This window comes from Paecilomyces variotii, assembly GCF_004022145.1.
Source record: "Paecilomyces variotii strain CBS 101075 chromosome Unknown C8Q69scaffold_8, whole genome shotgun sequence".
NCBI classification, from domain to species: domain Eukaryota; kingdom Fungi; phylum Ascomycota; class Eurotiomycetes; order Eurotiales; family Thermoascaceae; genus Paecilomyces; species Paecilomyces variotii.
Window position 1 is genome coordinate 1,366,364 of NW_021167147.1, and position 22,736 is coordinate 1,389,099.

The 22,736-nt window shown below is 49.2% G+C and overlaps 10 protein-coding genes across 10 annotated transcripts; 5 read left to right on the top strand and 5 right to left on the bottom strand.

Moving 5' to 3' along the window:
* Nucleotides 1-531: 531 nt before the first annotated feature.
* On the top strand, nucleotides 532-3,902 carry C8Q69DRAFT_322345 (putative AP-2 adaptor complex subunit alpha). Its single transcript, XM_028627378.1, has 4 exons — nucleotides 532-1,160; nucleotides 1,216-1,550; nucleotides 1,605-3,520; nucleotides 3,579-3,902. The coding sequence occupies exons 1-4, from the start codon at nucleotides 709-711 to the stop codon at nucleotides 3,681-3,683; spliced, it is 2,808 nt and encodes a 935-aa protein (XP_028483916.1). The 5' UTR covers nucleotides 532-708; the 3' UTR covers nucleotides 3,684-3,902.
* A 219-nt stretch (nucleotides 3,903-4,121) lies between these two features.
* Nucleotides 4,122-4,925, bottom strand: C8Q69DRAFT_508615 (putative alanine racemase family protein; the record flags this gene model as incomplete). The annotated part of the gene is made up of 1 exon (XM_028632997.1): nucleotides 4,122-4,925. The coding sequence occupies one exon, from the start codon at nucleotides 4,923-4,925 to the stop codon at nucleotides 4,122-4,124; it is 804 nt and encodes a 267-aa protein (XP_028483917.1).
* A 392-nt stretch (nucleotides 4,926-5,317) lies between these two features.
* On the bottom strand, nucleotides 5,318-6,935 carry C8Q69DRAFT_473359 (chaperonin 10-like protein). The gene is made up of 2 exons (XM_028631038.1): nucleotides 6,892-6,935; nucleotides 5,318-6,815 (listed from the first exon to the last, which is right to left on the bottom strand). Exon 2 carries the CDS (start codon nucleotides 6,562-6,564, stop codon nucleotides 5,425-5,427), a length of 1,140 nt encoding a protein of 379 aa, XP_028483918.1. The 5' UTR covers nucleotides 6,565-6,815; nucleotides 6,892-6,935; the 3' UTR covers nucleotides 5,318-5,424.
* Nucleotides 6,925-8,486, top strand: C8Q69DRAFT_420394 (hypothetical protein). The gene is made up of 3 exons (XM_028628387.1): nucleotides 6,925-7,063; nucleotides 7,138-7,443; nucleotides 7,555-8,486. The coding sequence occupies exons 1-3, from the start codon at nucleotides 6,971-6,973 to the stop codon at nucleotides 8,341-8,343; spliced, it is 1,188 nt and encodes a 395-aa protein (XP_028483919.1). The 5' UTR covers nucleotides 6,925-6,970; the 3' UTR covers nucleotides 8,344-8,486.
* Nucleotides 8,487-8,723: 237 nt separating this feature from the next.
* C8Q69DRAFT_473362 (putative phenazine biosynthesis-like protein) lies at nucleotides 8,724-10,116 on the top strand. Its single transcript, XM_028631039.1, has one exon. The coding sequence runs from the start codon at nucleotides 8,985-8,987 to the stop codon at nucleotides 9,942-9,944; it is 960 nt and encodes a 319-aa protein (XP_028483920.1). The 5' UTR covers nucleotides 8,724-8,984; the 3' UTR covers nucleotides 9,945-10,116.
* Nucleotides 10,117-10,162: 46 nt separating this feature from the next.
* Nucleotides 10,163-14,291, bottom strand: C8Q69DRAFT_473363 (mating-type switching protein swi1). The gene is made up of 4 exons (XM_028631040.1): nucleotides 14,068-14,291; nucleotides 13,762-13,999; nucleotides 11,576-13,711; nucleotides 10,163-11,522 (listed from the first exon to the last, which is right to left on the bottom strand). The coding sequence occupies exons 1-4, from the start codon at nucleotides 14,152-14,154 to the stop codon at nucleotides 10,423-10,425; spliced, it is 3,561 nt and encodes a 1,186-aa protein (XP_028483921.1). The 5' UTR covers nucleotides 14,155-14,291; the 3' UTR covers nucleotides 10,163-10,422.
* Nucleotides 14,292-14,502: 211 nt separating this feature from the next.
* On the top strand, nucleotides 14,503-15,572 carry C8Q69DRAFT_446173 (putative 3-hydroxybutyryl-CoA dehydrogenase; the record flags this gene model as incomplete). Its single annotated transcript, XM_028629113.1, has 3 exons — nucleotides 14,503-14,622; nucleotides 14,681-14,780; nucleotides 14,842-15,572. 3 exons carry the CDS (start codon nucleotides 14,503-14,505, stop codon nucleotides 15,570-15,572), a joined length of 951 nt encoding a protein of 316 aa, XP_028483922.1.
* Nucleotides 15,543-17,687, bottom strand: C8Q69DRAFT_322411 (actin family). The gene is made up of 4 exons (XM_028627379.1): nucleotides 17,052-17,687; nucleotides 16,274-16,982; nucleotides 16,159-16,221; nucleotides 15,543-16,102 (listed from the first exon to the last, which is right to left on the bottom strand). Exons 1-4 carry the CDS (start codon nucleotides 17,542-17,544, stop codon nucleotides 15,964-15,966), a joined length of 1,404 nt encoding a protein of 467 aa, XP_028483923.1. The 5' UTR covers nucleotides 17,545-17,687; the 3' UTR covers nucleotides 15,543-15,963.
* A 372-nt stretch (nucleotides 17,688-18,059) lies between these two features.
* On the bottom strand, nucleotides 18,060-18,967 carry C8Q69DRAFT_508622 (hypothetical protein; the record flags this gene model as incomplete). Its single annotated transcript, XM_028632998.1, has 4 exons — nucleotides 18,060-18,159; nucleotides 18,213-18,287; nucleotides 18,355-18,672; nucleotides 18,747-18,967. The coding sequence occupies 4 exons, from the start codon at nucleotides 18,965-18,967 to the stop codon at nucleotides 18,060-18,062; spliced, it is 714 nt and encodes a 237-aa protein (XP_028483924.1).
* Nucleotides 18,968-19,158: 191 nt separating this feature from the next.
* C8Q69DRAFT_322427 (hypothetical protein) lies at nucleotides 19,159-20,378 on the top strand. The gene is made up of 4 exons (XM_028627380.1): nucleotides 19,159-19,361; nucleotides 19,436-19,667; nucleotides 19,727-19,862; nucleotides 19,921-20,378. Exons 1-4 carry the CDS (start codon nucleotides 19,223-19,225, stop codon nucleotides 20,275-20,277), a joined length of 864 nt encoding a protein of 287 aa, XP_028483925.1. The 5' UTR covers nucleotides 19,159-19,222; the 3' UTR covers nucleotides 20,278-20,378.
* Nucleotides 20,379-22,736: the final 2,358 nt, after the last annotated feature.

The window sequence follows — 22,736 nt, forward strand, 5'->3', positions numbered from 1 at the left end:
GTTTGAAGGAAACCGATTGGCTGATCGAGTAGTTGTCGTGTGTTTTATCCATACCATAGATAGATAAAGATGCCAAGTCGGGAGCTTGCATGATTTTCCGAAGAAGTAGAGTGATGAGATTAATATTATTAGCCCAGCCTCTCTCTCTTGGCAGATAAGTTAAGTAAGTTGGTCTGGTCTCGTCCCTTGTCTGCCTGTAACTAATATGCACATTTAGTATTGTTAGGAAGGCGGTCGGAGTGCGCATCAATATTGTTCCTTGGTCCAACGGCGGACCTGGCGCGATCGTCGGTCGGCAGCGCCTAAGCTGCGGAACAAACGGGCTACGACAGACAGTCCGCCGCGGTCTAAGGATCATCAGGAGGTTCTTCTGCGCCTTCGCGAAGAACACTGATTTGGCAGGAACTTGATCTCTCCGTCTCTTGATACTCGCAGTCGGGTAATAGGCTTTCAGATGCGTTGTCCGTCCGTTCCGCAACGTCGCTCTTGATCCCGCCGCCCGGACATACCGCGAAGCCCCTATCAGATCGAATCCCCCTCCGATCTGCTCTTCAACAACCACGGACATACTGGCGATGATCATCTGTTGGAAATCGAATCGAGAAGAAAAGGTCATGATTGCATAAACGCTGCCCAGACAGCTCAAAGGGACGGAATAGCACATCAGGAGTGAACCGGTGCATTCGCGATTGAAATCTGCAAGCCAACATGTCTTCTATGCGAGGTCTCGTCCAGTTCATCGCCGACCTGCGAAACGCAAGGGCGCGTGAGTTGGAAGAGAAGCGTATCAACAAGGAACTGGCCAATATTCGACAGAAGTTCAAGGATGGAAATCTGAATGGATACCAGAAGAAGAAATATGTTTGCAAGCTGCTCTACGTTTACATCCAAGGTTACGATGTTGACTTCGGACATCTCGAGGCGGTTAACCTCATCTCCGCCAACAAATACTCTGAGAAGCAGATTGGATATCTATCCGTCACGCTGTTCCTACATGAGCAGCATGAGTTGCTGCACCTAGTCGTGAACAGTATCCGGAAAGATCTCCTGGATCATAACGAATTGAACAATTGTCTGGCACTCCATGCGGTCGCCAACGTCGGAGGAAGAGAAATGGGGGAGGCTCTGAGTGCTGATGTCCATAGGCTTCTGATCTCACCGTAAGCTTCTTCCGATTCTCGCCCGAACAATGTGCTAGAGGCTTACTATTTGCAGCACCTCGAAAGCCTTCGTGAAGAAGAAGGCAGCCTTGACCCTCCTCCGCCTCTACCGCAAATATCCCGATATCGTACAAAACGAATGGGCCGAACGAATAATCTCCATCATGGACGATCCTGACATGGGAGTCACACTGTCCGTGACATCACTTGTTATGGCTTTGGTGCAGGACAGGCCGGAACAATACAAGGGTAGTTACATTAAGGCTGCGCAGAGATTAAAGAAAATCGTGGTCGATAACGAAATATCTGCCGATTATCTCTACTACCGTGTGCCCTGTCCCTGGATTCAGGTCAAGTTCCTGCGTCTACTTCAGTATTATCCTCCTTCTGGTTCGTGACGCCATTCATATTCGTCATTGTTTGCATATTGACATCCATCCGCAGAGGACTCTCACGTGCGAGAGATTATCCGCGAGTCATTGCAGCAGATACTGCACACGTCGATGGATGCGCCGAAAAACGTCCAGCAGAACAACGCTCAAAATGCCGTTCTCTTCGAAGCAATCAATCTTCTTATTCATCTTGATACAGAACATAATCTCATGATGCAGATATCTTCCCGGCTCGGGAAGTATATCCAGTCGCGGGAAACCAACGTGCGATACCTCGGACTCGAGGCGATGACCCATTTTGCGGCAAGAGCAGAGACTCTTGACCCCATCAAGAAGCACCAAAATATCATTCTCGGTTCTCTGCGAGACCGTGACATCAGCGTACGTCGTAAAGGTCTGGACCTTCTTTATAGTATGTGTGACACTTCGAATGCGCGACCAATTGTGAATGAGCTTCTACGATACCTTCAGAGCGCGGACTACGCTATCCGGGAAGAAATGGTCCTCAAAGTAGCAATCTTGACGGAGAAATACGCAACGGATGCTCAATGGTATATTGACATCTCTCTTAAGCTGCTTTCCATGGCCGGTGACCACGTGAGCGACGAGGTCTGGCAGCGTGTGATTCAAATTGTTACGAACAATGAGGAACTGCAAGCCTATGCGGCGCAGAATCTGCTGGGGTACCTGAAAGCAGACTGCCATGACAGTCTGGTGAAGATCGGTGCCTACGTCTTGGGAGAGTTCGGCCATCTAATCGCAGAAAATGCGGGATGCAGCCCGATAGAGCAGTTCTTGGCCTTGCAGGCTAAGATGCTATCTTGCTCCGATAACACGCGGGCAATGATTCTCTCATCGTTCGTTAAGTTCGTCAACCTTTTCCCTGAAATTAAGCCCCAGCTTCTGCAGATTTTCCGTCTGTACAGTCACTCTCCAGACCCGGAGTTACAGCAGAGAGCATATGAGTATCTCTGTTTGGCTACCATGCCAACAGACGATCTCCTCCGAACTGTCTGTGATGAGATGCCGCCATTCTCCGAAAGGGCGTCCGTACTTTTATCACGCCTACACCAGAAGACTGCCGGAACGAGCGAAAAGAGAACGTGGGTTGTTGGTGGAAAAGATGCCAACGCGGATCAGAAGGAGGTTGCGCTGGCGCAAAGTGCCGGACTGAAGCGTTCTTTCACCAACGCTGCCAATGGGGCTGGAATAAATGGAAGCTCAAAGAGTGGTGCAGCCGCCAACGACCTTGCTGGTTTAGACCTCATGAGTACCACCGCCCCTGAGACTCCTAACATGGCCAGCGCTGCCCACCTCAGTCCAGACTGGGAAGTTGGGTTCAACAGACTGTACTTTGAGAACGAGGGAGTGCTTTTCGAAGACGCACAGATCCAGGTTGGATTCCGATCCGAGTATCGGGCCCATCTTGGAGTGGTAAAGCTGTACTTCAGCAACAAATCTGCCTACCCCATCGGGTCATTTACAACGACCATTGACAACCCAGCGTCTCCCAATCTCAAAATCGATACGAAGAACCTTCCTGAGCCATCGGTCCCGGCGGCTGCTCAGACACAGCAGACATTAACATGCGAAGGTCGAGGACCTTTCACTGACGCGCCAACCATCCGAATTTCCTATCTCGCTGGTGCACTCCAGGCATACACATTGGCATTGCCCATCCTGATGCACAGATACATGGAACCATCGGCGCTCTCTGCGGAGGACTTCTTCAAGCGCTGGCGTCAAATAGGAGGGCCGCCTCTGGAGGCGCAGGTTACTTTCGGTGTGACAGGAAAGGGACGAACAACAAACGAAACCTTTACACGTAGAGTCGTGGAGGGGTTCAGGTGGAAGATTCTCAATGGTGTCGACCCGAATCCAAAGAACATTGTTGGATGTGCGGTCTATCAAGTGGAGGGTGGTAAGACGGGCTGTTTGTTGCGACTTGAGCCCAATTATGAGAAGAATGTAGGATCATTTCGAGACACTCATGGCATCTGGGAATGCAATGCTAACGAGTTATCAGATGTACCGAATCACGGTCCGTGCTACCCAGGAGCACGTTGCCCCGGCATTGGTCAAGCAGATGGAACAGAAACTTTCCCAAGGTATACCGGAAGACCGTTTATGAGAGGACAATGTGCCAAAGGATCGGGGAAGATCCTCTACATTTTGCGCTTTCTTTTATTCTTTCCATAATACCGAGCGACTGTTCCCTCTGTTGAGCTGGTTACTCTTCTTTCTCTTTTCTTGCTTTATCTACCCCCGCATTGCAGCGAGCGTTTTGCCCCAATTCCTGGTCTCGTCGCGTTGCTCTTCCGCGCGCGATCTGAATTTTCCCAATCCATTGAGCTGTACAGGACGTACATACTTCCTGATAATTAGACACGATTGGACCGCTAGTAATACGAATTAAGACGTATTAATGCGTCCGTTTCGTCCATTCAAACGGTTGCAACCGATCCAAGAATAATTAACGCTAATGCTTCGTGAAAAAAAAAGAGACTGTACAATTGTATCTTTGTATCCGTCCCGATCTCTCGACTTATTCCACCATCCTGTCAGGCATCTATATGATCTTCGCCTCCGACTTTGGCGGCCGCTCTCCAAAGATCGTCGTCCCAACCCTGACCTGATCACTGCCCAGAGTGATGGCACCTTCGAAATCCTCACTCATTCCCATGCTCAACTCGAGCTTAGCATCCTCGCCCTCCAAACCCAATTCACGCACGATCCGATCTCTCGTCTCCTTCAAGCAGACGAAATCCTCATTCTCATTCCCCGGAGTCGTCGCCTTCGACCGCGCAATAGCCCCAATCGTCATAACACCCTGCAACCGTAGCCGAGGACACTTCTCCCGGATAAACCGACACAACCCTGGCGCCGCCTCAGGCTCAATACCCGACTTATTCTCTTCGCCCGAAGTATTCACCTGCACAAACACACGCAGCTTCTCCTCCTCTCCACTCTCCTCTCCCTGCACCTTCTTTCTCTCTCCCCAGCCCTTATCCAACAAACTAGCCTTCTTCTCCGTATCAACACTCTCCACAGCCCAGAGCCCTCTCACATCCCTCGCGAGTCCAACGCACTTATTCGACTGTAACCCTCCAATGAAATGCCACTTGATATCCGCGGGAAGTAACCGGCTTTTCTCCAGTAATTCCTGAACGTAATTCTCGCCGAAATGGCGCTGTGCGATCGGCGGCTCATATAGCGCGAGGATGTCTGAGACGGGTTTGAGTTTCGAGACCGCGACGAGTCGCACGGGCGATGTGCGTGGGTGTGTGGATTTCGAAGTCGCGGAGGCGATGCGCGACGTCACGCTGGAGAAGTTGGATGTGAGGGTCGAGATACGGGCTGGAGAGGCGGGCATTATGGTCGGAGTGCTGGTGGAGGATGGTGTAGTCATTCTTTAAGTATGGGATCGAGTAGAAGAGAAGACAGCTTTTGGATATAGGATAACTAGGTAGGTAAAAAGAGAGCTTTTGAGGTAGAGACAGAATAGATGCTGCTGGTCGAACTGCGCGTTTGTGGATCTTTTTCTTTTCCTCCCGATTAAAGCCTGGTATAGCGCATGGAGGGCAAGCTGGAGGTAAAGAGATGCTATGAGTCGCAAAGGGGGGGAAATAATAGAGGGGAAACTGATATCTTCACATCCAGCTGTTTCTGGAACGATAAGATCGCGGTCGAGGCCGGTCACGTGGGCATGTCAAAGACGTCGACTTGGAGTCAATTCGCAAACTATTATTTATTATCATTAACTAATAACTATGTTGAACTAAAACCTCGAAAGCAGAATAATATTAGTGAAGTGGATGAGTCTAAAGACGACGAAGATCCTGCCGATGAATACTAGGTAACTACTGCTACTGCTACTCTGCAACCTCAACAATCAACTTCGTACAACTCACCCCGCGGAGCAGTTTGTCTAACCCAGCATTGATAGCCCCCAAGCCTTTTCCCACAACGTTCGGTTCCGGACTCGGCCTGATGGTTCCCTTGGCCAGGTTATCCCTCAGCCACGTCCCAATCCAGTATCTGAACTGCTCCAGCCTCTCCGCTTCCACCATCGACGGCTGCACGAATATCGTCTCGACCCCATTCACGACCTCCGCATCTGGAGGAAGCACAGGGGCCGACGCGATCTTCGCCGTCTTCATTTTCTTCCCTTCTTGACCTTCTCCGAGGAATGTCTTAAGCACAGCCTGACATGGCGCCAGCTGCCCGGTAGCAAGAAAACAGTGCCGGATCACTAACCCGTCCTCCTTGGCCGCTGAAACGATGGCATCCACAACTTGTGAATCTTTGTAGTCGAACACGCGGTCCGCGCCCAGTGAACCCACATAACTCTTATTCGCCGCTCCAGCCGTGGCGTACACGGCTGCGAAAGAAGAGTTGGGATCTTCCCGCAGCAGTCGCGCTGTTTGCACGCCCATGGTGCCGACGCTAGAAGAAGCACCCCAGATTAGGAGAGCTTCTCTTTTTTCTATGTTATGATTCTTTTGCTTCCCTCCGGCAGGGCCAACAGGGACTGGAGCAGAAGTCACTGCTTCTGCCACCCGGGGGATCCCAATGGCATCCCACGCGCTAAGGGGTACCTCGACGGCGACAGGCAAGGTCGCCGCGTGGTTCCAAGACATGTCCTCGTCCGGAAGAGGCACAGCATGCTGCCAGGGGACGAGACACCGCTCCTGAAATGCGCCGTAGTCTGGATCGCAGGACTTCCAGAAAAAGGCGGCGTAGGCGGCGACACGGGTGATACCAGGTCGGAAGAGGGCTGTGGGGACGTTGTCGCCGACCTCGAGGACTAACCCGGACATATCGAAGCCGATGACTGTGGGGTAGCTGGGTATGAAGAGGCCTTGGTCACGCATGTAGGCGTCTGCCGGGTTGAGGGCTACTGATTTGACAGCGATGAGGAGCTCGTCTGGTCCTGGCTTTGGGGTAGAGCGGGTTTGGAGCTCAAAGGGTTGGCCTTTGGCCAGGGAGACGGCGGCGAGGTGGGTGGCCATTGGGACTTGTTATGTGAATATAGTAGAGGTTTTCGAAGTAGAGGATCCAATATGAACAGAGCCTGGTATTCAAAGGAAATAGTTTCATGATTCTGATCCCATAGATATTACCCTCTCTTCGTAGGATCTTGCGGGAAGCCCTTCTTATACAATCAAGATATCATTTCAATCTATTTACGCTGATGTAGTGACGGCCCGTCCGATGCGACATTGTGTTGATTATATAGATGGCCGCAGCCAACCAGAGACCTCTGTATCCGAAGAACAGTTAGCGTGGATGATGTGTTTCCGAACGGAGGTTAGCGTAGGTCTATGGGTGTCTCTGACAATGTAAATAATCATTAGTTACAGCTCGGGAAAATCCCTCACAGACAAGCTGCGCGAAGCATTGAATGATTGACCAAGCATGGCCTCGACTGGTCCAAGAGAGGTTCGGGAGCGTAGGACTCCGCGGAGATCGAGATATGGCTGCCGAAATTGCAAGCTCAGAAAACTCAAGGTGGGCACCCGGCTTTCGGCTTTCCTAGACTGAGTGCTGCTTGGCTGAACGAATTTCCTGGACCCCTTGAATAGTGCGATGAAGGCAAACCACATTGCAAGAGATGTAGTTCATTCGGGGTATTATGCAACTTCATGTCGAATATTCCCGACCTGCAACCCATCGCTGATGGCACGGGGAGGCCACTGGTGGTTCGAGGAAAAGCAGAGCTTCAACCCCCTGTCGCCAGTGCTGTTTGGACATCTGACGAAACCACATTCTATCAATTGAACGCAAAGTGTCAAGATTTCATCACCCGGTATCTGGGACGAAGTCTGATCACCCCAGATGACCCGAATATGATACACGTCAATCGCAAGCTCCTGAGACTATCCTTCACTGTAAGTATTATTATTATATCTTACATTGATTCCGTCACCATCAGACAGAATTCAAGCGGGATTATATACATTATGACCATGAGCTCGTCTAACATATGGCTTACTGTATAGTACCCTTATTTAATGCACGCTTCTCTAGCTGTGGCACTTACATATGACCGCCATCTGAACAGCTCATTAGGCTGTCGTCGCAGTCTGGAAGAGTGCTATCACTGGTCTCAAAGCACAACTCTTCTCAACAGGCGATTACGAGAACCGATTGAAGCAAAAGATAAGGATGCAATCTGGGGCACTGCGGCTGCTCTGGTTATCTTGTCCTTCTCGTCCCCTGATGCATCCACGCCGGAAGAATCATGGCCCTTAAACTCCTCTGACCACTCCCATTTAGACTGGTTACGTATGAGCAAGGGTAAAATGTCCCTATGGCACATAGTCAACCCGCTCCGATCGGACAGTCTGTTCCATGTCATGGCAGCGACCTTTGCTCAGATGCATTCACCCTTCCCAGAGAGCGGTATAGATGGTATACCAAGGGCCTTGGCTACCACGTGTCTCCTTAAAGAATCATCTACAGCGAAAACCAATCCGTATTTTCATGCCGCCCACGCGGTATCCCAGATTCTTGCCCTCCCGGATAGCGAGGTCACAACGGGTCAAACTCAATTCTTCATGCGAAGTATTCATGGCCCTTTCGAAGACCTGCTCCGGACAAGGGACCCTGTAGCGCTTTTGTTGCTGTATCTATGGTACCGCAAAGCAAGTCGGAGTATATGGTGGATTGAGCTTAGAGCTAGAGTGGAATGTCCTTCTATTTGCTCGTACCTACGACTATATCATAAAGGGAATGTTGCGGTACAGGCATTTCTTCCAGGAGGCGCTCTTGCTGATGAATGGGGTTAGGTGGGCTTCCAGGGTTTGAATGCTCTTTTGTTTCGGAATTGTCAATATGAAGAACTGCAGTAGTGGTTTTTGACACTTCCACTAATTTTAATGGTTCGGCGAACGCCACACTACGAGGTGGCATCGACATTGTGAGGTAGCAGTCGTACAGTACATCTTGGAGTACTGTATGTTATAAATCCAGGCTGGCTCCGAGCACTCAAGATACTCAGTATCAACTTATTAAATAGACTAATAATGCATAATTCAATCAATTAATGCCAATTCCGTGAGTCACTGACTCAAATATCTTTGGGGGGATCTCCAATTAGCTTTGTCCCCTGGAAATCTAGTCAGTAATCCGTGTCACGGATACAGATGACTCAATATTGCGGGGAACTCTAGATAGTTATCGTTTAAAAAGACTTAACCTCGCCCTGAGAGAAAAAGCCCGGGCTTATATTCCTTTCAAGCACAGGAGAGCTAAGAAAAAGATAGCATATGTGCAATTGACTCAATTCTCGTTCTACGAACATTTTTTTCCTTCCTCGGAAACTGGGGGGAAAAGACTTCAGAAAAAACGACACAATTCCCAGGAAACGAAAGAAAAGCAGAAGCAAACCATCAGAGCAAAAAAAAAAGATAACAACAAGTGAATCAACATGCCTCAGAAACTCCACTACGTCACTCTGGACGTCTTCGCCATCGAGCCATTCAAGGGCAATCCCCTAGCAGTAGTCTTTCTGCCCCAAGACAACACCTCCAGCATCACACAAGACAAAAAGCAACTCATCGCACGAGAATTCAATTTCTCAGAAACTATCTTCGTGCATCCTCATGATATCTCCACTCCTTCCTCGCGAAGAATTGACATCTTCACTACTTTACGCGAGATCCCTTTTGCCGGCCACCCGACCATCGGCGCCTCGAGCTGGTTCCAGCGCCATTCTCAGGATCCCCATGACCAGGGCGTGAGAACCATCGTGACGAAATCTGGCGATATCCCCATTACTAAATCGGATGATGGAGTGAGTGTGGTAGCGCAGATTGCGCATAATGTTCGCATTCACGCGGCGCGGTTTCCGTTATCTGAACTGTTGAGATTGCATTCTTCTCTGGAGCCATTTCTGAAGCAGAAAAGGGATGGGTTCCCTGTCGTTTCCATCGTTAATGGTATGAGTCAGATACATGTCGAACTACCTAGTCTTGAGGCCCTCGCGGCTGTGCAGCCCTCTGCTGGTGGGGAGATGATCCGCGGTGATAGCGGCTATCTTGACGATGGATGGCGCGAGGGATTGATTGTCGTTTACTTCTTTGTGCGGAACGTACTGGACGCCGCTACGGGTAAGACGGTCATTCGAACCCGGATGTTCCTGGGTAGTCTGGAAGATCCGGCGACAGGAAGCGCAGCGAGTGGTTTGGCGGCATATCTGTCCCTGACAGATCCTGAAGTTATCAAGAATGGTGGAGGGGACTTTGATATTGTGCAGGGAGTGGAAATGGGACGAAGGAGTGATATTGGGGTTGGGGTTGCTTTGACTGGAGATGGGAAGGCTATCAGGAGTGTAGAGCTGAAGGGTGCAGCAGTCAAGGTTGCAGAAGGTGATATTATGGTTGTATAGTTGATGCTTGATTTTCTCGTATTATTACTGCGTTTGTAATGGAAGCATAGTTATCCTCATTGCCTATAAAGAAATAGGAAGGATTTAGTGCTTTGTCGCGTCATAATATGTACGACACGGGTCAATATGGTATTTAGTGTCTACTGCATCCTTCAGCTACTAGTTATCGAAGGCACCTTGCATAAGCGGCTTATTTCCATGATAGATGTAACTAAAGCCTTGATTTTTATGAAGTCGCCTGCGTATACTCCATTTTGAGAGCTACGAGAATGGGAGAAGTACTAGAAAGGGATCCATAACGGCAGTAATAGTGAGAGCGCTTTCATCAATTCCATTAACCCCTTCCTGAGATTCATCCATGCCATAACCCTAGTTTCAAACAATATCCAGTCCTTGCGCCATGCGAGTTATATCCCAATGCTTCATGAAAGGTCGTAGCACTAAAATGTATACAAGGAATTGCTGTTGATAGCGACGATTATTCCGAATCACTGTCCACAACGAAGCCCCCTCTCATTTGTCTGCGCGATGGTGCTACAATTGGTGCGTCCTCGTCATCGTCGTCGTCATCGACGGTAGCTGCATTGACAGCAGTGGCTTGTGGTTTGGCTGATGAACGGTCTTCGGCAGCTGTTTGACTCCGCCTTTCTTTGCTGAAAGCGAGATCGTCGTCAAAGTCCATTTCATCTTCGGCTGAAGTAAGCGGCGTTTCATTGTCGACGGCCTCGTTGCTGGCGGAACCTGCTCTCGGAGGGCTAGGCGACTGTTCGGCCACGGTCATGAGGACATCATCATCGCTCTCACCATCATCACTGCCTCCTCCAAATATGCTGGGCCGAGGACGTTTACGCCCTACGCTGCTAGCCTCCTGTTCACCATCCGTGCTCATTCTCTTCCCGCCCTTCTTTTTGGTCGTCGTCGATTCCGCTGGATCTTCCACGATGCCGGTGAGCAGAGCTTTCCGGATCCGCTTGGCTTGAGCCTTTCTTCGTTCCTCCTCCAGGCGGAAGAATTCTTCATCAGCGTCCTCATCACTTTCTTCGTCGCTGGCATGGATATATAGATCACTCTTGATCTTAGCTTGCCGTGCCAAGGCATTGGCCTCGCGGGTACGACGGCGAGCTTCTAGTGTTTCATCATCCAGCGGTTGATGCTCCTCAGTGCCCTGTCGCCGCTTGCGTCGCTTCTGTTTTAATTCTTCCAGTACATTCGACTTCGACCGAATATTCGGAGGGAATAGAGGACCATCAGGAATGATATCTTCACCTTCCGAGTCGGCTCCAAAATCAACCTCCATAGGCCCTTGGCTATCGGCTCTGGTGCTTCTGTTCACTTTCCGCCGAAGCTGGTGCCGAGGATCTTCTCCGTTGACCTCCTGCATAGGATTATTTCGACTCTTTTCAATCGTGTCCTTGATATCTTGTAACGCTTTTGCCGTGAACGAAGACGGAACAACCCAGGATGTGCCAGGGACATCTTCAAGTCCGAGCCGTTCAAGCCCGATTAGGTTCATCAGAAGACGAAGTTTGGCATTACCAAACATGGCTGCTCGACAGGCTTCGTCGGCAGGTTTGATACCTATGCTTGAATTAGTAACTACCACGTTGGTATTATCACGATGTCAAACGTACTAATCATAGGATTCGGTGCTGCAGAAGCATCAGGATCTTCTGCTCGTCGAGCTTCGTCCTGAACTTCCCATGAGCCCCTCTCTTCTGCTGCTGAACCAAGGACGTCGCTGATCCACTTCACAAGATCGCCTCGGCCATCCATCATCAGAGCCGAAACAACTACGGCTAATTGGTCGTCTTTTGTCGAAGCAGCCTGAGGGTGGACTTCCAGCTCAGCGGGGGCTCTCCTCTCAGATAGCGTCTGTCTTTCGTAACCGTATTCCAGGTAGAACAATGTCGCGTTTATTTTGCTGAACAGCATCTCAACAACGAGGGCTGGGCGTTGATCCATTTTCTTGACCAATCTCCGTATCACTTGTTTCACGAATTCTTCCCAGTCACGGAAGCTTGGCTTACTCTTGTCGAGGCCTTCAGGTCCCTTAATCATCCGATAGAATAGGTTGATAATATCAACTCGGAACAATAGAACGCTCATCTCCTGCTTAAAAGCGACACGGTAAAAGAAACGATGAGCACGTTTCAGTTGTTCTTGGTCCAGCTCCCGATAAAACTTCGTGAAAGCCACAAATGTATCGACGGATTTTTGATTGCAGAACTTGGCGGCGAAACGGTTAAAATCGAATTTTCGCTCTTTCGATACTCTAGCCGCGTCGGCGAGCTCTTCTGCCTCGGAGCCATCTTCTTCATTCTCGTCGTCATTGCCACCATCGTCAGTGGGATTTGCAGATTGCTCTGCCTTCTTCCGTCTCGCACGCCGGCGCGACCTTACTTGCATGTCAACATTCTCCTTCGAGTATCGCTCTAGCATACGTAGGAAGACATGGCACAACTCTGTGCAAGCATCCAAGTAGCCAAAACCTTGGTCTTTGAAGCCGCGCACGATAGCTAGAACCCTGTCATGGGTAGTTTCTTCATAAAAGATACGGTTCTGGATATTGTCGGCGATTTCCTGGTCCTCTTCGAGTGATGAAAGAGCCATCTCCTGTACGGTCAACAATATCTGTGTAAAGCAACGCATGGACGCGTTAAGGTCATGCCACTCCTTATGGTCCATGAAGTACTGCATTGCACGATTCAGGAAAACGAAAGTCTCCTGGTTGAGAACCCCTGCGACCAGGGAAAAGCTGTCTGGCTCAATCTCTCTCGAAGTACTTTTGTTTTTCTCGCGCTGCTCCTTTTGACGGGCACGCCGTGCGCGCTCGGCTTGCAGGAACCAGGAGATCACATAGAAGAATTGCGGAGTGTGGATATCAAGAACGCGATCGGCTTCACGCTCGATGGCCTTTCGCACGTGCGTAAGAAGAGGATTAAAGCCGGAGTCCAGAAATTCCTCTACAAATGTTCGGAGATTCCCAGTAGCTTGCGAATTGAGGTGGACGGGCGTATCGAAATCGTTATTCAAATTGACATCATCATTTCTGCGTTGCTGTCGCGGTTTGTTCCACTTTTTGGTCTGATCCATTTTATATAACGTTGTTTGGCCGTCTTTAAGGGTATCTTGTCCCGAAACCGTAGAGACCTTGGCGTCGTCTCGTTTTACCCAAATCATGGTTCCAAAACGGCCGTGTCTGGTTGGTGCGTTCTTCGCGTACTCTCTTTTCTTGCTGGATTCCTTGCCTAGCAACTCGCTAAGCTCATCTGTTCGCTTCGCCTTGCGTTGAGCATCGTCCATGAAGAGTTTCTCCACATTAACTCCTCGGATGAGGTGGAATAATATCTCCAGCAGAAACACGTCCTGAGTATTGAAGTCATCCCCCATGTTCGAGCACATCGTGAGCAGTAATGCGAAAACGTCCTGAGCCTGGAAGGCATTGATGGTTGCAGACCGTGATGTCTCCTCTTCTTCGCCCTCAGCAGCTAGGCGAGGATTTGGCGCGATGGTTGCAAGATTCCGAAACAGGTACAGAATTAGCTTGAGGATACCCTCGTCTCGAGCTGTGCGTTCCGACCGCGGAACAGCCATACTAGGCAGGCCTAACTTGATAATTGCCCGAAGCATGCCGGTGCTGCTCTGGTCGAGCAACCCCCGCTTATATTGAATTTGTACCTGCTGCAGATATGGCATATGGCGATGATGGTTGACGGTCATCTGGCTGTGCGGTTCGACAGGCCATGTTAGAGGGACGAGCAATTCCACTAAGAGGGGTCAGCCATTGATCCTTTCTCTGCAGTTCGAATCCACTCACAGCATGCTAACGCGATTCTTGTCATATGCTTATGATTCTGGCCCGATTCCCACCACAGAGATAAAATCGGTACCAGGTCTCCGTTCACTATATTGGCCTCTCCAAGACATCGCGCCACGTCCATGCGATTGGACTTCGTATCGTACAATTTCAGCCATCGTTTGATGTCCCGCAGACACGCGAAGGCATCGTCTCCCAGAACATATTTGTCCGCATCCACGCCGTTAAAGCCCCCGAGCTAGCAAAACAGAGAATTAGTGCCCACAGCCTCCAGAGCAAAGACAACGCGCGCAAAGATCAACTTACCGCAGTGACCAGAGAGTAGACATAGGCGCGAACTTCGGGATCGACGACCTGGACATTCTGCCCGACCTGGACGGCTTCAGTATCCATCCTGGCGACGTCAATCCCGGTGGATGGACTTGGCCTCAGTAGTATCTGGCTATCAGCAACATTGATCCCTTTTGAGGATCTCTCGATATTAGATAAAGACCAATTAGAACGCGAGAACGAAACGCGTCGACGCGTCGGCCCTCGGGACCGGCTGTACTTTATGCCGAAGGGCCGAGAATAGCCGATGACGTCGGGCCAAACACGTGCGGGACTCCGGGGTCGGCGAAGTAATTATTAGGATGCGGAGAGAAGTAATTAATTAATCAATCAATCTGTTTGTTTGATCTGCTCTCTGTCGCTTTCTCTTCTTCAACTGCACTGTTGCTAGTTGCTCCCTCTTTTGACAACATGTTTGCAGCCACCCTAAGAAGAAGAGGCCTTCCAATGGCCGCCCGCTCCTTCAGCACCACGGTCCGCATGTCTGCTGCCGAGGTCAAGAAGCTGGGTGTGATAGGAGCCGGTCAGATGGTGAGCATTCACAGTTTTCAAGGCCACGCCCCTCAACTACATTCTAATACTTCATTAGGGTCTTGGAATTGCATTGGTTGCTGCTCAGAAGGCACAGGTGCCTGTAACCCTTGTCGATAGCTCCCAGGCTTCCCTGGACAAGGGCCTCAAGTTTGCCGGTACGGTTTTCTCTGGGAATTCGCAGCCTCAAACCTACCACTGACCAATGATTCTTTATAGACAAGCTTCTAGAGAAGGATGTCAGCAAGGAGCGCATCACCCGCGATGCCGCAGACGCTGCGCGCGCCCGGCTCTTTCCTAGTACCAGCCTGGACGACCTCTCCGATGTAGATTTCGTGATCGAGGCCGTCCCCGAAATCCCCGACTTGAAGACCAGTATTTTCTCCAAGCTGGCCCAGATCGCTCCCAAGCACGCCATTCTGGCTACAAACACTTCCTCCATCTCAATCACCAGGATCGCTGCTGCGACTACAACCGACAAGACAGATCTTCAAGCGCCCTCCCGCGTCATCTCTACCCACTTCATGAACCCTGTCCCCGTGCAGAAGGGTGTTGAGATCATCTCTGGTCTCCAGACGTCTCCCGAGACCGTGGAAACCGCAATTGCATTCGTCGAGCGCATGGGCAAAATCCCCGCCCGCTCCGCTGACGCCCCTGGGTTCTTGGCCAACCGCATCCTGATGCCGTATATCAACGAAGCTATCATCTGTCTGGAGACGGGAATCGGTGCCCGTGAAGATATCGATAGCATCATGAAGTATGGAACTAATGTTCCCATGGGACCTCTCACCCTGGCTGACTTCATCGGTCTGGATACCTGCCTGGCTATCATGAACGTGTTGCACACGGAGACCGGTGATAGCAAGTACCGGCCCTCTGGCTTGTTGAAGAAGATGGTCGATGCGGGCTGGCTGGGTAAGAAGAGCGGAAAGGGATTCTACGACTACTAGAATTAAGTGATAAAAACGTATATAATATTCAGCGTCGCGGTGGTTATGATTTCAACCCAATCTTAAGATTCCGAATACCCTAAAGCTAGCAAGAAATGTGTATGAAATGCAGTCTGGATAGTTGTTCTCGGTGTTAGTCCTATACTATGAATGGACCACTCATCTAGCCTTACATATTGAGTCGACAACTACAATTGCGAAGAAGACATAGCTCAAGATCAAGATTTTCCATAACTAAGATCAAGGGTATCATTTAAATCAAAGCCGCCTGCAAACGCTCCCCCTTTTCTGAAACGTTTTGAAACATAAAAATCTCTTTTCGCACCTTTCAAAACTTCCTGAGAAACTCCTTAGTCGTACACCATCAAGATTACGAGATTGGAACTATGCGTTACGCTGATCCAGAGAATTTCTTTCCAGTCCAGGTGGAACCGTGTTCTAAGTACTGTTGCCGTGTAATAGCGACTTGTTTCAGTTCTTCTCTGTTCGTCGCGAAACGTGATGCACCCAGCCAAGTGGAGCGTATGGGGCTAGGATAGAGGTCAATATGAGCCTGATATCGGGATGGGGAGAAGACAATACTCACTCCTTGGGCCTTCGGACTCGTACTTCACATTCTGCGGACGCGATTTGACGGAGATCACGGTATCTGGATGTTCTCGTAAGTAACAAAACAGTCAACGGCCCTGGAAGAAACTTACAGTCTCTCCATAAATCCCGGGATCAGAGAGTTGCCGCCCACAACTAGCACATTGGCAAGGAAAGCAGCCTGTAATGCTGTGGGAAGGACAGATAAACTCTGCATGATCACATCCGGGATCCCAGCCTGCTTCATCCCAATATCACTCGGGTTGAAGAGGATTTCCGGGACAGTGAACCGCTCATTGCCCAGGACGAGGACATCTTCAGACAAGGACTCTCCACCAACTCCGGACAGAAGGCTCTTCCTCTTCTTCGCGTTGAGGAAAGGATCATGCGGTCGCACAAATCCTTTCTTGTTTGCGTTGGGATCTGGCAGAACATAATCCACCACAACCCCCTCCCCGGGATCAGGTTGGCCGCGTTTTCGGTTCCCTTTCCAGGTCCGCTCCATATCGCCGGAGAAGTCCCCAGTTACATAACAGACAGCCTCCTTGACCTCATTCATAATGTACGTCTCATCCACCACGTTATACTGTCTTATCGAGACCATTTCTTTGATATAATTCGTAAGGTGCTTGCCACCTAAATCGAGTCTTCGTATCCCGCGCTGAAGCGGTCGGCCTTTGTACACGGGAGTAACAGTAGTGTGCGAGTAGCCAGAATCGACGACCAGCAGGCATTCTATCGGCACGACAGAAGAGTCTGTTATCTGCTTTCCAGGATCACCAAATAGAGAATGTAGCTCGTTCCATGCGTTCAGTGACGGGCCTGGGTAGAAATGGTGCCAGTCAGCATACGAATTCGAACATGCTCAGGGACCTGTCGACAATAACGTACCAACGCATCTCAAATATCCTCCAAATCCCCATTCCTCCATTACAATCTCGTCTGCGTTCTTCTGCAGCGCCGGCAGCCCGTTGGGTGCCTCCGTGAGCACCAGAGTCGTATTCTCGGGGTCGGTAATGTGCAGATTACTATTCCGAACCGTCTTTCCATCGAAGAAAGACTGTTCCCAAATCTCCTTCTGTGCTTCCCAGTTCACTATGTAGCCTTTCTCCACTGGTCGACGGAAGGCTACTTCGTTCCATTCGGCGACGTGCGACGAGAGCTGCGAGGCGAGAAAGGTTCGATTCCCGCGAGTTTTGACAAACGCATTAGGTATCACGGAACAAGACGAAAGCGCTTCATCCTCATCTTCTGGAGGTGGGAAGGAGGGTGCGTAGCCTGCCTTGATCGTGTATGCGCCATTGTCGATGATGAAGGTCTTTTGGGGCAACTCTTGCACAGAAGGTACGGGTTTTGCCGGCGCGCGAGACTTGCTAGGCGCCATATCCGAGTGAGCTGTCGTAAGGATTCAATAAATGGATATCGTGAGAGCCATAGACCCCGACGCAGCTGATCACGCCGTTCGCTGCTAAGTATGCTGGAAAATCGCGAGCTATGTATTTGCTGCGGCGCCGCCAATGTACGCGGTTATATTTGCGTCAAACAGCGCCCCCACAAGGGAGCGGAACCGGTTCCGGCCGCCTTACTACAAAGTCGGGTTCTTTGCAGGATATAATGTTGCACTTTTTGAAACCCTCCCAGAATCATAATGACAGTAGACCTACTGCAATATGATATATTGTATGTCGGCGTACTGGTTGCCCTGGTCAGAAAATAAGCCACCTCACCGTGTCTCCGATAAGTGTATTACCATCTCCGGTTTAGCAAGCATGGTTTACTCCATCTATACAGTCGTGACACATATCTTGAATTGAACTAAATAAGAAGGGGGAGCTAATCTGAGTTTCTTGTGTCTTATATGACATTTGAATCACCCTTCAGGACATTCTGATCACACGCTTAATCAGGAGGACCAGGCTGCAATCCCCACCGTCGCCAAATGCGTTCGGCAACATCGATATAGTGTGGTCGTCCCGACCATTTGAAGTCCACCATATAGCTTCGAAAGATGTCAGCAGACATTTCCACATACTATATATACTCTCAGCTTACCATTTCTCATTCTCAGCATCCCATATGAGAGTCGGATTGCCACCCTTACTCACAACTCCACATCGTTTGGTATCCCTGTGTGCAAGTTGATTAGTACAGAGATAGAAATATCACTTGCTTTTACCCGAAAACTGGTACTTACTCTAGTGCTTCTTTGAAAGCTTTAAAAATCCTTTTCCTTTCAGCCTGAGGCATGGTTTGATAGTCGTAATCCCCTTCACCAAGTGGGACTCCAGGACACCAGGTCATAAGAAGATAAGAGATGAATCCAGTGGGCACAATTCCATCATCTCCTTGTTTTGTATGCAATTCTGCAACCAAGTGCGGAGCATGCTTGGCTGTATTTTGTGTGAGTTTACGCAAAGCCTTAATCTCAGATGCCATATCCTCAGACCGGTTGATATCAGCTTGTGCTTTTCTGGCAGCAGCGCTCGTAAACTCAGCATCGATCCAAGGGATTCTAGGTCAATCAGATTCAATAGATTAGAAAGCAAAGACTTCGATAAAAATTGGGGATATTATGTAGTAGCCTACTCCATGTAAATTTTTATAGCGTGTTTAACTCCTAGACCATCTTTCTGCTTGCATGAGAATACCGCCCGTGCGACAGAGCGCAAATTATGAGCAATACTCTCTTCCCTGGTGATCTGGATTGAGTTCTCACTAATTTTTTGGTCGAGCACCCAAATGACATTTGGATCATTAGGGAAAATGATCTCTTTTCCTTGCCAAATGTCCGGTCCGAAGAACTTCATCTTCGTATTTAGAAGCTTTTGAGGTCGAGAATAGCTTTCAAATGCTGCTACGGATTTTCTCATTCAGTCCCAGTCCTATAGAGGAGAAGAAAAAGGCTCTATCACTGATTAAGCTCAGCCTTCGGGCAAGAATTGCTTTCTTTCTAAGGTTGCACTTTATGTACGTAATTCCATAACTTAGCACGTCCCATGGGAGGTCATGTGCCGCCGGACCTTAATAAATATCATCGTCATCGTCATTAATATCATATCAAAATGGCCGAGTCTCTCTTACTCCTACAGAAGCCCAATCGCTGGACAGCCAGGCATCTCGAAGTCGCTAGAGTGAGGGTAATTCAAGATGTATCTGCAGCTGAACTTCTCGGGGACTTCTACCCAGAAGATGGAGATCCTGGTGAGAGACATGCATAATAGAGCCCCCTATATTCCAATACAACATCATTCTAATCCTTAGAATTGCCCCAGCAGAATTTGAAAACATCGCAGAACAACTATGTGGCCCGAGTCGAGAAGAGATGGAGAGAAGCGTCGAGACGATGCATCTCACGTACGACAAGACGGCCTTGATCGCATTGTTCGAAGATCTTTACATGATTCTGAAAGTGGATGTGAAACAGTATCGTTATTGGTTTAAGCACTGGCTGTGTAAACTGGTCGAGGGAATTCAGTTTCGAACATCTTCACTGACCGGTCTATTTGTGTATGTCTAGCCATCCAACACTAAATCATTAATGGGTCGGTTCTAACTACAGTAAAAAGGAATACCTCCAGACGCACAACTGATATCAGGGTTGACATACCACGATTATCGCGCGCTCATATGAAGGTGGATTGCACTGTTTTAAAATTCAACAAGGAAGAAGATTCTCTCACTATTCCTCTTGCAGTTCTTTCTGTAAGTGTCAATATATCCTATCTTGAACTGTTCATTACAAAAGCTCTGACTACTCAAGATTATCAAAACGAAATGTGAAGAGAGCGTTGAGATCTCTCGGTATGAAGTCCCGCAGTGTTTAGCGCAAACCATTATGGCCTACTCTCGCAACCCCGGACTGGAACAGTACTACGGATTTGTTATTAACCTTGATCGAACTGTTTTGCAAATCAGCAAGGCTGTTGTGGGTCAAGCATACCTAAAGAGCTTCTGGGAAGATGGATCTATCACCGAGGATATACAACTACATCGTGCAAAGAAATTAGACCTTCTTGATCGTGATGGACGCAGGGAGTTCTCAAGGCTTATAATAGGAATATCTAAGTTCATTTTGGCAAATGAACAGTCGAAGATTATCCAGGAAGGACTGCACTGAAAGGAGAGATGCAAGCTTTAGGGGAAGTTCCCACGTAACGACCATGTGTAGGCAGACCCGCTGCCATCATAAAGTGGATGTGTTACCTTAAGGTCCATAGGGAAACTTCGAAAGACCACTAGTTTCTCTGTGGGGTGTATGAAAGGGCTCGAGATGTAAGTATGAGAGGTAGGTGGCGCTAAGACAGCAGCTAACCAACCTCACCTCAGTGCCGTGGATCGTAAGGCACCAGGCTTCCTGATCTTGCCAGTTCTGAATGAGACATCACCTGATCCAGCATCTCCGATTTCCTGCGCAAGTACAGCTTTCTTCCTTCCCACTGTTGTGCTTGATACCGCCAGAATGTCGCCGTTTGGCCTGGAACGATAAATCAGAACCGACTACATCGACGGACAGTCAATTCAACAACTTGCCTCGAACGAAATGTTGGGATACCTGCCAAGCCTGCCCGATCCTGTGTGTGAACCCTCGCTGCCGATGACCAGACCACCATCCAACCTTTCCTTGTATCGTTTTCCCCAGTGAAGCACTTTCCGCCGAGATAGGCATCTCGGGGAACCAGTTTAGATGCCTATCTGCATCTTGGTCGTCAGGACGGTTTAGGCGATCCGTATTGGCCGAATCCTTGGCCTTAGCATCATCTCTGGTGGCTAGCCAAATCTTGAGTTTGGTATCCGTAGGTATACTTCGATAGTTAGCAATATGATACTCAGGAACCGAGTCCAACTATGCCCACTTAGATAGAAAGAGTCATGAAGAACCCCCAATTCCTGCGTGAGTACAGTACTAGCGAGTTCCTGTAGACAGTTTTTTGAGGCAGTTTCCTCTTTGTTTTCATCTGAAGAAGCGCAGATGTCGCTTTCTGGGCTCGGGTTTTCGATGTTAACGCGCACCTTCTTGCTCGTGACGCATTGTTTGATCTTGGCGGGAAACTGGAAGTTCTCCAGGTCCTTCGCAGAAGTACGTGGCATCCGCCACGACGGGTCAAACCAGTATAAGACGTGCAATAGGAGTTGCTTCACCTGGGGGCCGTACTTTTTGCACTCTTGATGAAACTGTGCAACGCTAGGGAGTGCAAGCTGATTCGCTGTACCGCGCGAGGCCAGACGTTCAAAGACTTCGCAGTACGCGTCGTCGGAGAGGAGGATTAGGAATCCGGGGCGTCGATAGTTAGGTATAATCCAACCCGGCGTAGTTATGGGCTTCGCCAATTTGGGCCACTGGACCTCGTCGTTGTCGCCATTTGAATCAAACTGGTCCGCATTGATCCCATACCAATTTCCCTTTTGCTAGTTATATCACAGGCAACAATAGCTTCGGAGCATTCTAAGCTCCTATCGTACGCGTCGGCATACGCTTGTTCAAGGTGGACAACCGATATTACTGGGTGAATATCCCAGTCGTCCGGGAGATCCAATTCGTATGTCAACCGTCCAACACGCCGTTTGATGTTAAACGGGCCCTTCATCACTGGTGAGAGTTTCGAGGATTGCAGTATCGTATAACCCGTAGATCCGGGGCGTCTGGTGAGGCGGACGTATACCTGGTCGTGTAGCAATGGAGGTTCATGATTATCATCGAATACTGCGGCCATCTTAGCCTGAACAAGGTCCATCGCATCCAATACTGCTGCACGTAGCTGCTCCCGTGTAGTAACAAAGTCATTGTCCGACGTGATCCCCGTTGGCAAAACGCGTGGTCGAACCCCATACAGCAGTTCAGTCGATAGTGGGAAAAGATGATTTTGTCGCCGTAACGGAGTCCGGGGCCTTAGCGAATTCGGCAAGACGACGGTTTCCCTTGCTTTTTGTACCTACGGAACTGTCGCTTCAACGTGCTGAGAGTGCTTGGAAGCCGTTTAATCGGACTGATATCAGTGATGGTCTGTAGAATTTCGAGAAGGGAAGCATATTGAGATCGAGATATTCCAGTCTCTTCGCACCACAGGGCTAAAGAAATGAGAAAGGTTTAAAACGTTCTTCGAACGATATTGGTGGACTTCCTCCGAGATGTCTTCAGGTATCGGCGCAGCAGAATAGGGGTATTCCTCTAGCGTCCATGACTTGAAAAGTTTGTAAAGCTGCTTCACGTACCGAATCAAAGGATCAAAGTTAACGGGATGTATATATTTAGGTTAACCTGCTGAGTTCATAGAGATAGGAATATTATTCTCCCGAAGCTCATCCTCAGAAGATGTTAGGATCTGTGCTTTCAGGGGTGTATATACTTATGGATAAGTCAGTCTTAAGGCATTTTCCATTTCTGTGTAATGAACTCACCAGCGTCGTTGTCATCACCGATATAACCCCATCTAAGCGATGGGGCCATTCGCCAGTATAGCCATATTATCTTCCCACTTCTTCCTTGCAGCAGTTTCCATGTCTTTGAACAAGCGTTTGGTACGAGGTTATGAGTATAGAACGAAGATTTCTCTCTGAACGTTCAAACATTGGGTCATC